Source organism: Nicotiana attenuata, unplaced genomic scaffold (assembly GCF_001879085.1).
Source record: "Nicotiana attenuata strain UT unplaced genomic scaffold, NIATTr2, whole genome shotgun sequence".
Taxonomy (NCBI): Eukaryota; Viridiplantae; Streptophyta; class Magnoliopsida; order Solanales; family Solanaceae; genus Nicotiana; species Nicotiana attenuata.
In genome coordinates this window covers 193,452-206,928 of record NW_017672146.1, presented here as the reverse complement: position 1 = coordinate 206,928, position 13,477 = coordinate 193,452, and the positions used below count along the sequence as shown (strand labels likewise).

General features: G+C 35.0%; 1 protein-coding gene across 1 annotated transcript in view; it reads right to left on the bottom strand.

Moving 5' to 3' along the window:
- Window positions 1–9,380: 9,380 nt before the first annotated feature.
- The window catches only part of LOC109212048 (ATPase family AAA domain-containing protein 3C-like), a 6,870-nt gene continuing 2,773 nt past the window's right edge, over window positions 9,381–13,477 (bottom strand). The window contains exons 5-8 of the mRNA XM_019375664.1: window positions 13,042–13,132; window positions 10,979–11,321; window positions 10,510–10,658; window positions 9,381–10,354 (exon numbers count right to left, since the gene is read on the bottom strand). Of these exons, the coding sequence (XP_019231209.1) occupies window positions 9,823–10,354; window positions 10,510–10,658; window positions 10,979–11,321; window positions 13,042–13,132 (1,115 nt within the window). The 3' untranslated portion in view covers window positions 9,381–9,822. The remainder of the gene's footprint in view (window positions 10,355–10,509; window positions 10,659–10,978; window positions 11,322–13,041; window positions 13,133–13,477) is intronic.

Below are 13,477 nucleotides of genomic sequence, written 5' to 3'. Positions count from 1 at the left end.
TTTTACACTTAAACGATTTTGAGCTTCATTTTTCATATTTTCTCAAACTCAAACACACTTAGGCGATTTTTCAAGAACAAGTCTTCTTCCAAATCAATTGTAAGTTAGTTTTTACTCATTTCTTTCAATCATTAACATCTTTTAACATGATGTCAACTTAAAATCAAAGATTTTTATGGGGAAAATTGGGTGTTTTGGGTAGAACCTAGGTTTTTCAAAAAATTGGGGATTTGGACCTTGATTTGAGGTCCGATTTCAAAAAAAATTATATATTTGAGTTCGTGGGGGAATGGGTAATCGGGTTTTGGTTCGAACCTCGGGTTTTGACCATGTGGGCCCAGGGGCGATTTTTGACTTTTTGGGTAAAACTTTGAAAAACTCATTTTCATGCATTGGGGTTGATTCATTTAGCACTTATTGATGTAACTAAGTAATTTGTGATTAGATACGAGCGAATTGCCGGTGGAATCAAGGGGTAAAGCTATAATTGAGGCTTGAGTTGTGTTCAAGGCATCGATGTAAGTGTTTGGTCTAACCTTAGCTTGAGGGATTAGGAGTTGAGTCATATTTGCTATGTGTTTCTTGTGGAGTACGACGTATAGGCAAGGTGACGAGTATCTATACGTCGGTGTCGCATGACCGTGAGTCTTAAATTGATATTTGTTGTATTCTTGAATAATACTATGGTTGCAATAGTGAGTAGATCCGTGGTATTGAGTAAAGGATTAGCTTATTTTCGTAGAAGTTATTTATGAGTTGGAAATGGTGATAATGGAGATGATTAGAAGTTGAATTGAGATTGGTTATAGCTGGTTCTCCCTTGCCGGGACGAATATACTTGTACTGTTGAGTTCCCTTGCCGGGATAAAGTATTTTATGGTTAATCCCTTGCCGGAATTTTTGTCATGATTACTGTGAGCTGTATATTTGGAACGGGTTGCGCGCCGCAACATTTTTATTTATGTATACATATATGGATCGGGTTGCACGCCGCAACATATATTATATTGGATCGGGTTGCACGCCGCAACATATATTATATTGGATCGGGTTGCACGCCGCAACAGATATATTATATTTGTTGGATCGGGTTGCACGCCGCAACAGTTATATATATATACCTATGGATCGAGTTGCGCGCCGCAACAGTAGTGTTATTATATTATTTTAGATACTGTACTGTTCCTTCACATTTATTTAGTTTCTGCTAAGTTGAACTGTTTCCCCGAGGCATGTACCCCCTCCCTTTTAACTGCTCATTTCTTGTTTATTTTTCTACAATATATTGTATATCTGTACGGGTTTATTTGGTAGTCTGGTCCTAGCCTCGTCACTACTTCGCCGAGGTTAGGCTAGGCACTTACCAGCACATGGGGTCGGTTGTGCTGATACTACACTCTGTGCTCTTTTGCACAGATCCAGGTCCCGGAGTAGCATTTGGTCATCAGCAGTAGATTGGGAGCTATCCTTCAGTCCGAGACTCCGAGGTAGCCCTGCTGGCGTTCGCAGGCCCGGCGTCTCTTCTATCAGTTTTTATGTTCTATTGTCATTGTACTCGAGACAGACTATGTTCTTTTCTTTCAAACACTTATTTGTAGTAATCCTAGACAGTCCGTGGATATTGTGACACCAGGTCTGGTTAGAGGCATGTGTTGGTCTTCAGGATATTTTGGTTTTATATTTTATTTAAGACTTCCGCTAAATTTCATATTCCGCTGCAATTTATTTGTTTATTTTCGGTAAATTTAATTGGTTAAAAAGGAATTAAAACAGAAAGAGTTAATGATGTCTAAGATCGTGGCTTGCCTAGCTTCTACGAGTAGGCGCCATCACGACTCCCGACGGTGGGAAATCCGGGTCGTGACACCTCCCAATACCAGAATCACCATACAGAGCTATTCCCATGCTCGGAATCTCAAACGGACATCGATATCACTGAATTGCACTTCAACCCAAACTTATGGAATTCTTCGAAAAATGCTAACTTCTAAAATAGGCGTTGAAACGCTCCCGGGTTATCCAAAACTTGATCCGGACATACAGTCAAGTCCAAAATCATCATACGAACCTGCTAGAGCCTTCAAATCCTGATTCCGAGGTCGTTTACTCAATAATCAACCCTTAGTCAATTCTTTCAACTTAAAGCTTCCAAAATAAGAATTCTCTTTCCAAATCAACTCCGAACTCCCCGAATTTCAATTCCGACTACGGTACAAGTCATAATACCTGAAGTGAAGCTGCTCATGGCCTCAAACTGCTGAACAACGCGCTAGAGCTCAAAACGACCGGTCGGGTCGTTACAAGCCAAATATTTTTTTTTCAATTCGATGGTTTTTTCCAAATCAGCCAATGACCAATTTCATGTGCTATAATTCGTGCTTTTTTTTGTCTGGTTAACCTCAAATGTTGGCTACAATTTTTTTGATTTTCACTTTGGTGGTTCCACAAATTGTCTTTTCTTTTTCTTGTTGGATTCACAAAATTTATAAACCCTTCCTAAGTTGTTGTTGAGGGTGGGAGTTTGTTATGATTATGCAGTAAGCTTGTGAGTTTTTAAAAGAAAAGTTCAACTTTCCCTGGGCTACCACTTGAACTCAATTTTGGCTTTGCCGTGAAATCGGCTTGGTCCTTCACAAGTTGTGAAAAAAGACCAGTATCTAACATCTAGAGAATTTTCTTTTAATGAAACTAATACAATTACAAGTGGGAGATGTTTATGTGGCATAAGGGTGTATGGTGGTGAAAATCTAATCTCATGTTCTACTTCTAGGTAGATATGTGAGTTTACACATCAAAGAATATACAAAGGTAGATATGTCAGTTGTTCACACATTAAAGAATATTAAAGCCCAATGTACAAGTGAGTGCAAAGCCTTCTTGAATTTGTACATTTTTGCACTGTATTTTTTTTACTGAATTAATATGTATCTTCAGTGAGATGCTTCCTTGTACTCATCAAAAGAGTTTCTTGTATGGAAGAAAATTGTACTCGTTTAGTAGAACTTTATTAGTGTACTCTCCAAGACGCCTTAATTAGGGGAATACACTGACACAAGGTTATGAACTATGACAGTCAGTTCAAAGTTGCATGTTTGGTTTAATTTTGCAGAGTATTTTATATCGCTTGAAGAAACTACACGAATACTGAGACCTAGAGAGATTACAATGGATAGGAGCATTAGAATTCTCTAGCATTTGTCATTAACCTTTGCATCAGAGAGTTGAATTTGAGATAACAACTTGAGTAAAGAGTCCTCTCGAGTTGCCTTTTTCATTTCATCAAGTTCAATATAAGTAGACACCATTTCATTCATCAAGGTCTCTGCTTCTTTCAAGAGTTCATCTTTCTCAAATAATTTCCTTTTCAAATCCTCCACTAGCTCACTCAAACTCTTAAAAATTTTAGGGGTGCTTTACTCATCTAGATTAATTACCAAGTTATTTCTGTATAAAGAATACAACAGTGCCTTTCAATCAAAGAAGATTCTTCAATAGAACGACTTTGACATAATGCACTGGTATAATCAGCAGAAAGTTATTTCATTATAGTGCCATTGCTTTTCTTAGGTATTTTAAGAAGTGTACATCAGTATACTTGTTCTGAAACTAAGTAAATAGCACCTTCAGATGTTAACTAGATCTAACGTGTTCCTCTAACATGGTTACAATCTAGAAATTATGATAATGATAACTTCTAGGTAGCTTTTGGAGCAAATTGGAATCAATTTAAAGAGACAAATATCTGGTTGGCACCTCTAAAAATCTAGAATTAATTATAGCACTTTATTTGATACTACTATTAAAGGCAAAGACATAGGACTACATAATGATCGGATGTTTATGAAGTAATTTTCCTTCTTACTACTTGATAAGAGTGCTTCGTTTATAGAACAAAATATGGCAGACCAGATTCATAATATTTTGATGGTTTCAGAAAGTGGTATCAAAGAGCCTTTCCTCAAATCTAAGAGCAGAGTCAACAACACCTCCCAAATTGCTATTGTTGGAGCCAATATAATATTTACCCCGTTAAAGGCCTCGACTACGAGTATGAATACTTTTTTTTTTCTGTTTCTATGCTCTTTGCTTGGCTAGTTGCTTGGTAGAACCAATATATAACTATTGTCCTTGAGTGTGAGATGTAATATCTTGGTCATGGCTTCCGATCTCCACCTCCAGTCCATTTTTCTTTAGCTAGTATCTGTATAAAATTTCTTGTTTCACTTTGGTTGAAAGACAATACGTTGAACTCCCAAGTATGTTGCTCGGTTACTATCAAGTGATTGATATATCATTCCTACTATTACATTAAAAAAAGGTATCAAACTTAGTGTACCAGATTTATTTTGCGCGATGCATCGCGCGGTCAATATTAAAAAAATATTTGTCACTTTGTTAATTTTTTGATGTTACATTTGGAATTATCACAGTTATTTGATTATCCTATTCTATATAAATNTATAATTATATTGTTAATAGAAATTATGACGCTTGTCATTATAACATTTCTTTGCCTCTCCTATTATATATATATAGATGATATAGATTTCTTTGACTCTCCTTATATATATATATATATATATATATATATAGATGATATAGATTTCTTTGACTCTCCTATTATATATATTATAAACTAAATAACTAATTAGTAACCAATTATTCCATGTGGCATTTTTTTAGGCTGCCACTTGGCTTAAGGAGAGGGCTTTTTCCTCTCCTTTTAATAATATACAGATAGATATATAGATATAGATAATTTTTATTTTAAAATTATTTTAAAACTCAAACTTGAAACTACTTCCCGATTTGAATGAGTAGTTCTTCTCTTTTTTCATTTTTTATAGCTATTTTTTTTGCCTTTTATTTTAAAATANTCAAATAATTTTTTCTTTATGTATTTTTATTTATTATATTATCCAATATTTAGTATAATTATATTGTTAATAGAAATTATGACACTTGTCATTATAACATTTCTTTGCCTCTCCTATTATATATATATAGATGATATAGATTTCTTTGACTCTCCTATATATATATATATATATATATATATAATTAAAGTGCTATAGAAGGCGACTCCTAGAACATGAAGCATTTCTTTGACTAGATCCTAGAAAGTACTTATCTGGATAAATAAATAAAGCAAAATATTGATATATATTTTGTGCAGGTGCTCAACAACATAATGAATTTGCATTGACAGTCTCATATTTATATGCTAAAGCTTCGTAGCCACATGTATATACTTGTAACCATACGAGTTCTCTTATGAAGAATAGACGTTATAGTGTCTCAAAGATCTAGGATTGACTAAAGACAAAAGGGAATGCCTTTGTTAAGTGTAACACAATGTCTTCATGTTTGGATTGACATTTGACCTTTGTGTCCATAAATATTTTCGAGTTTAGCTGTATTATGATACTTATAAGCAGGAAAGAATAACATTTCTTATACACTTGATTTTGATTGGATTTACTAGTACCAATTCCTTGATATGATACTAGTACGAAAGTACAAATTATAGGGAGTTATTTTCTTGACTATTGATCAACATCAAATATGGTTGTTTAATTGATATTCATTTATTTTACCATTTCAGGTCATATATTATGATGTCAGAAAATTGGCATGCGGCAGTCACTATGATCAAGAGTTGGAGCATCTTTCTTATGTCATATGTTGTCTAATATGTAACTACTTGATACAATAATTTGTCAAACGCAAAGAGACAGTAATTATTAGATTCAAATAGTTTAGCTTTTTTATAAAATTGTTCACGGCTTCAAATTATAATTAGAAGTTTTTGTTTGTTGCGGATTTAATGAAGTGCATTATGCTTTTTCAAGCGAAATATTATATAAAAGTTTTGAGTGTAAATAGGCATAATTTGCATTAGTAAATACTGGTAAATCCTTTATTAATTTTTAGCACAATAAAAATAGACGTTAATAGGTACTCTTTTTATGTCCATTAGATAAATGCTTATTGTCCGTAACAAAAGCTGGCAAATAGAGGAGTAAAAGTGAAATCAATGATAGTTTTAGTGGCCATTATATTTGTTGCCAAAAGGGGTTCCTTCTACCAGCAATTAGATTAGTTTTTTGCGGCAATAATAAAAGTTGCAAAATGTTATAACCTATGGAATTTTTGGGGAGATACAGTGGCCATTGTAATAGCCAGTAAAAAATTGCCGTTATATCTGAAGGATTTTTACCGGCCATAATAGTGATTTTTACCAGCAGTCCCTCTAATGGCCGCTAAAGCCTTTGCCGCCGCCAGATACAATGGCTAATATCGTAATAAGGTTTCAAGTAATGTATAGGATCGAAAAAATCCCAATACTTAATGGCCGGTAAGTATTTTAGTGGCCATTTCTATTGCCTCTAAAGAGCATTTATATTGCCACTAAAAGCCTTTTTTGTTGTAGTATATATACTAGTGTCGGATTCAATTAATTTCGACACGAAGAATATCTTTATTGAGATTGTTTACTATGGCAATCTCAATCTTTGTGTACTAAAATGTAATGGTTAGTTGTTGTATCCGCAAATAATTCATGATATGCAGTTCTTAACACTATTGATTACTCACAAGTCACAACCATTTCTATAATTTGGTATATCCATTAGACTAGAGCTATTAAAAAAAGTTACTAGTTTTTATCTTGAAAAAGAATAAGTCAAGGAGAGAAATTTTGCTTTTAGGAGCAAAATGATTTTGAGGGGGAAAAAAAAGAGAAGAAAAGAAAAGAGTGAAAGTAATTAACTTACGAGTTACGACCTTCTTCAAAAGACTTCACCAAAAACTTGTTCAAAGAACTTTTCCTGAATATAATACTATTGGAGGCATTTGCTTGGAAAACTGTGGAACATTTTTCTCAAAGTTTTTGGAGCAGAGAACACTTATCTAAATATTGTGTATATAGCCAAATTTACAGAATCACAACCAAAAAACTAAATTATTTATTTTCTTTTTTAGATTTTTCCTTTGGTAACATTATACTCCTATATTGTGTATATAGTTTTAATAACATAGAAATTATAGAATTAATGTATGTATAGTTAGTGAAAAATTCAGAGTTTCTCTTTTTGAAATAATTGAATTGATTTCAAATTAGTAATTTTTTTAAACTCCCAATTTTTTAATTTTATAAATCTGCGTAATATTAGATATAGTGAAGGAGAAACTTTTGTCCAGAGGAAGAGGAAAAAGCTGAAGGAACACAAGTGCCTGTTGTATTGTGAAAAATAGTAATTATGTGATTGTATGATTGTGTGTGAGAGAGATAGCGAGAGCCTAAAAGAGTAAAAGAAAAAAGAAAAAAGAAAAAATTGAGGCTCTGCCGGCAACTTTGCCGGAATACCGAGATTTTAGTGGAATGTGTGTTAGTTTGAACTGCATGGAAAAAAGAAGGTATTTGATTGATAATACAATACACTAATCTCGTGGGACCCATTTTTTCCATTTGTCACAATTTGAGAGGACCCTCACACAACTATTGGTTGTTGCGTGAGACCCAAGGTAAAATTTCTCGTGCAACATGTACAAACTTTTCAAAACAAACCAGGAACTTCTCTCTTTTTGTCTTCTTTTTTTGGGTAAATCCGAAAAACTTAGGATTACAAAGTGTTGTATATACTAAATCTAATCTAAAAAAAAACATCATATTATGTGTTTGTCTAGATTTTCTTATTATAATTGGTTTTTCTATTTCATGAAGGAAAGAACAACAGATTTATTATAATTGGGTTTTTCTTTTCCTAGAAGAAAAATATAATTCTTCCATATTTGGCTAATCCTTTTTCTTGTAGGAAAAGGTTTGGAATTCTATAAATTGAAGATTCGTCCTTCTCATTCAGCAGCATCCACAATATAGCCATAGGGGGCTTGAGAGTCTTGTTTAGGGGGAGAACTTTACGGGACAAGCTTAGTGTGTCACTTGTGTTTGCCTCTTCGTGAGGTTGTTCTCTCGATATTTTGCACTTTCTTTTTTATATAGTGGATTACTCATCTCCGCTGTGGACGTAGGTCAGTTGACCGAACCACGTTAAATGTTTGTGTCTCTTTTGGTATATTTCTCTTTTGTTGTTTGATTTATCGTCGTTGAAAGTTGGCTTTACTAGCTTTCCGCATAACACCTGATTATTACGGTCCTAACACATCAAAGGTTATAGTGAAGTGTCAAGTGCTTTTTTATACTTAATCGGAAGTTTCAGATCAAATCTTCGGTATCAATTCTCTTTTTATAAGGAGCTTTTTATCCTCTAAATGAAATTTTCCAGCATGTCTTGCAAACAGTGTTATAAAAGGGCGCGCTTAAAGCGCACTTAAGCCCTAAAGCGAGGCTCAAAACACGTGGAGCGCTTCGCCTCGCTTAACGGGCGCTTCAGTGTTGTCATCAAAGCGCTAAGACATGTTTTTCTTTGCCAATCATCGTAATCCTTAAGAGGCGACACTAAACAACTGATATTTGCTTTATCGTAAATTTCTTCAATTTTTTTGTCCATATATTTGGTATTCATGCTTATAGATATTAGTCTTGGACTACACATACATATTTGTAATTTTACTCTATTTGCGCCTTTCTTCCTTAAAACTCACGCTTTATTTGCACTTTGTGCTTAAAGCTCCAACAGATCTTAGAATTTTTTTGCGCTTTTCGTCTTTGATAAGGGTGTTTCCAAATTAATCGGCAACAGAGTAGGTACCGGAGAGCAAGCGAGTGAGGGTCCATTTTGTCCTGATTTCAACTTAAAAGTGTAAAGCTTTGGAGGACAGGCAAATCCTATTGAGAGTTGTGGAGATTGTGTTGGACTACTGAGAATGTTCCTTTTTATTACTAGTAATTGGTAACCCGAAACACAAAGGCTAGTTTGATACGAGGGACAAGGAATAATTAATTTTGGGACTAAATTTAAGAAAAATATCCCATGTTTGGTTGAAAGAAAATTGCGGTATAATTAATCGCTGGATTAATTATCCCGCGTTTGTAGTGCTTTTTTATTCCCATGAAAAGGTGGAATAACTAATTCCGAGATAACATCTTTCCAACCAAACGACCCCTTAGAGCACGAAAGGGCATTACCATTATGCCTAATATCTTACCTTGCCACAAATACGATAGAAGGAACAAGCTCCTCTACTAGAAATATACAGCAACTAAGTTGGTGTTACAATGAGACCAGCTGTTCCAAGTAGTTAAACTAAAATACAGCTCTAATATTCTTGAATTCTACCACATGGGACTTCCACCCTATCTCCATAAAGAATTTGTCTTGCTTGCATAGAAATATCCAGAGCTTGCATCCTAACAAATATTAGTCCAACAGTCTATATGTTGGCTTTCTTAATAAAAGATCATGTGTAATAGATAATAAGATCAATCATCCCCTCATCCAATTTATAAAACAAAATAAAACCACATTTATGGTTTCACTAGTTTCTTAGTATGTAATCAAAAGACAGGTTAGTTGATATTTGATAACAAAGACCTATTTCAAAGAGGCTCTACTTCATGTTTTGCCTACTACTTGTAATTTATCTATTCAATGGATTTATTTTCCTGCGATCCAGAGAATCAATACAATTACAGCCCAATTGAGCTATGTACCCCATCAAATTGTGTAACGTCCCATTGAACCCTGAAACACGTCCACCATCCAGCGCTCATTCCCCAAGCAGGAATAGTACACCTAAACTACAAATATCTTAAGTTTGGAAAAAAATGAATTTTGCATGCATTACTACCAAAGAGATGATAAACAAAATTTCAACAATTCGTATCAGTGAAAGACACTTGTATCTTTGTGGTGTCAGTTAATTCCCCTGGTAAGTTGGCTCCATACCTTCAGCAGCTAGTTTTATTCGTTGGTGATGCTCGGCAACCTTGTAATCTACAATTTCCTTGAACAATTGCGAATCAAGAACACAATCTGGGCTCCCATATACAGTTGCTTGAACACTTGCCATAAGTTTTGCAATCTCACGGCCAGAGAATCCTTCTATCTTCTTAGCAGCCTCTCTAATCACATCATCAGACAAATCTTGTATAGTTATCCTCTTTTGTTGGTTCTTCTTGAAGAGGTGTCCCCACTTAGAATTGCTGTCACTGTCTCCTTCACCAGCAAGGTACTTGTTCAAATAGAGCTTCAGCAATTTGAAACGCTCTTCTTCTTGAGGGAGAGGGAATTCGATAACTTCGTCTATACGGTCAGTGACAGCACTATCTAGATCTCCTGGCCTGTTGGTAGCAAGGACAAGAACTACATCTCGGGACTGGTCCCCTGTTCGAAAGAGTAAGGCATTTAAAGCACTTCGCTGAGCTTCACTCATATATGTACTATTCCGCCTGCAATCAAAGAAGTGCACAGTCCTTTAATATTGTATTTCTTGTAGTTGGTGCTACATCTAGAAAAATAACTCAAAAACTGCAACATATCATTTCATTAACCAGTTAATAAGTAGCATTCTAATAGGAAGCAGCTGAACGTAAATTTAACTTACTCGCACAAAAATGCATCAGCCTCATCAATGAAAAGCAGTAGGCCTTTATTTGATTTTTTAGCCCAATCAAATATCTCGTGAATTTTGGTGACAGCCTGTGCACCCAGGGGTGCAACATCTCCTCCAGTCATCATGGCATAGTCCAAACCCTGTAAAATTCACACAAAATTTTCAGTTATCCCTTCAGAAATGCAAGCAGCAGGAGCTGGACTTTTCTAACTCCTCTTAAAATTTTGTGGTGAGAGGGGAAAGCATTCAATTTCTGGCTATAGCTCAGAGAAGTGGGCGTTAGTCCATTTATTGCCATTATCAGTTATTTATACTGCTCAATTGATGAAAGCGTATTTAGGTTCGGAAATATAAGGAGGGAGCAATTAATGATGGTTGCCCAGGAATTCAGTATTAACAGCACGAGGAAAACAGCATTCCTATTATTATTATTATAAGAAAAAATACGAGAGAAGTGTACCGATTTTCTTGCGATCTCCCTAGCAACCATTGTTTTCCCAGTGCCAGGAGGACCATAAAAGAGCATATTGCGAAATGGTGCCTGGTGAGACTTGGTGTTTGCTGTGGCCCTAGCTAGGTGTTCTATTCTCCTCTGAAGAGAAGGATGCAACACAATGTTTCCAAAAGCAGATTTATTTTGTCCAGGTGCTGCCAATCCAGCAGCTGTACCAAACTTGAATCCTTTGTCAGCTACTCGAGAAATCATCCCTGACCAAGGAAATCTTGACATAGATGATTCCCGAATTAATGATGGTTGTCCAAGAATTCTGTTAATATATCCCCAGGTAACTCTGGCACCTTCCCTGTATGAATAGAAAAGATAAGAACAAATGCCTAAAATTACTATTCGAAATACAAAATACCAATGTTCCAAGGAGATATAATTAAAATAGGACACAAAACACGAATTGATCATCAGAGAAGACCCACAGCAAAACCTCTCAAGACTAGCAAAATGATGATTATGTGATTGTTGGCAACATTGTCATTCCAACAGCGATTACCTGTGCAAATATTTCCTAACTTATAATTTTTTATGCATAAGCAAGACTGACTGTGTCGTAAGGTGCTTTCAATGTTTAAATAATGACCATATTTCAAATAATCAAGAAACAAAGACTTGCTAAAGTTAGAAAAAATGTAGCTTGTCTACAAAATTCTCACATAAATACCAATTCAAAGCAACAACCAGATCTCAACAGTTTAAACTTCCTCCTATGAACCCCTAAAAGAGAACAGTGCTACATTAATATAATGTTCTCGAGTTAAATTTCATTTATTTGCTTATAAGATTGAGTAAACAGAAGCGAACAAGAAAATAACCAGAATTCCAGGGCAGAATGACGCCAAGATTAGTGATCAATGTGAAAACAAGCCTTTTCCCTCTTGCCAATGGGTAAAAAATGTTGAAACTGTTTATCAAGTGGGATATAAATTGACATGTTGAACAGCTAAATGTTCCAGGAATTATAGTAACAAACTAAGGTGATAAAATAAGGGAAATATGTAAATGTAACGTAGTTAATTAACTAGCTATATATAATTATTAACAAACTCCAGCTAAGATGATCACACGGCCAATAATGAATGATGCCTTCTTCCTCTTTTTATAGAGAACAAAGCTTTCCATTTGTTTCTTGCTTTCTCTAATTAATTTCAATACATGAAACTTTTTCTTCACACTCAATTGAATGAGTTCAAACACATGTAAGTTAATGTCTTTTTTTTTTATAACCGTGGTGTCCGGACCAGCTTGGGCGCACCTCAACTAATTCCAGGGGAATCATGCCACCTCCCACCGGTAACTCTATCCGCCAAGGCTTGGACAGATAGGAAGAAATCACCTAGGCTTGGACACATGTAAGTTAAACGTCTGATTCTCTAAATCCATCACTTGAGTAGAAAAGACCTAGAAATTTATTTCATTTTAGCAATCCCACATATAAGGTCTTTTTATCCACCAGTATCCTTCTTCTAAAAAAACAAAGACAAAAAGAAAATACAAACAGCATGAATGATCAATTAAAAAAAAGTGTCCTGCCAAGAACTTTCGGTCTTTTTTTATAGAGGTTCAAAAGAGCAGCACGGATAGTGAAGATTCATATAGCCAACCTAAACTAGCTTAGGATTGAGGCATAGTTTGTTTTTTATCGTAGCATGGACATATTTATCAAAAATAATCTAGTGCGGACAAGCTTCACTTGTTTAAAGCTTACAGTAACCCTTCCCACTACCAAACATCTTCAAGAAATATGGTCAAAGCTGCCCAAGGAAAATATATATCAAGAGACAAAGACAAGCATAATTTAAATAGTCACATATCGCATCATTCCATCACAATTTTGCATCATGGTACTACAGCTATTATAGAACTTGCGGCTGTCAAACATCATTTGTTACCAAATGACAAGTATAGATCTTGGATCTAAGAATGAAATAACGGCACACTTTGTGTATCCCAATCACTGCCATAAGTTTGACTTTCATGAAGGGCTAAGGCAATTAAGGAGTAGAACAAAGAACCTGGTGGTATAAACTCCAGCAGCCAATGCAGTGACTCCGCCAACAGTCATTACCAATTTACTCCTATCAGTCAATAGAATCCGGAAACCCTCTGCAAATTGCATTTAGAAACAGTTCGATCAACTCTTGCTCTAATATGTAGAGAGTACTATTAAAAAGATGCATTAATACTGTAGAAATAGATGAATATTTTTTTCCCTTTCTCAAAATAGCAGTATATTTTTAATAGACCATTCTATGTGGTTCATCATCCACTGCCTTTCTGAAAAGCATCACGCTTTTTTTTCTTTTTACGTACTCTTTTCCTGGTCTAGCAGAAGGAACAACATTGCTAATATGATGATACAACTACAAAAATCAAGAGAGAAGAAATAAGATCCCTGAGAAAGCAAGTACTGGAGAACTAATAACAGTTTTCTGCCCCTTCTTTCTTTTC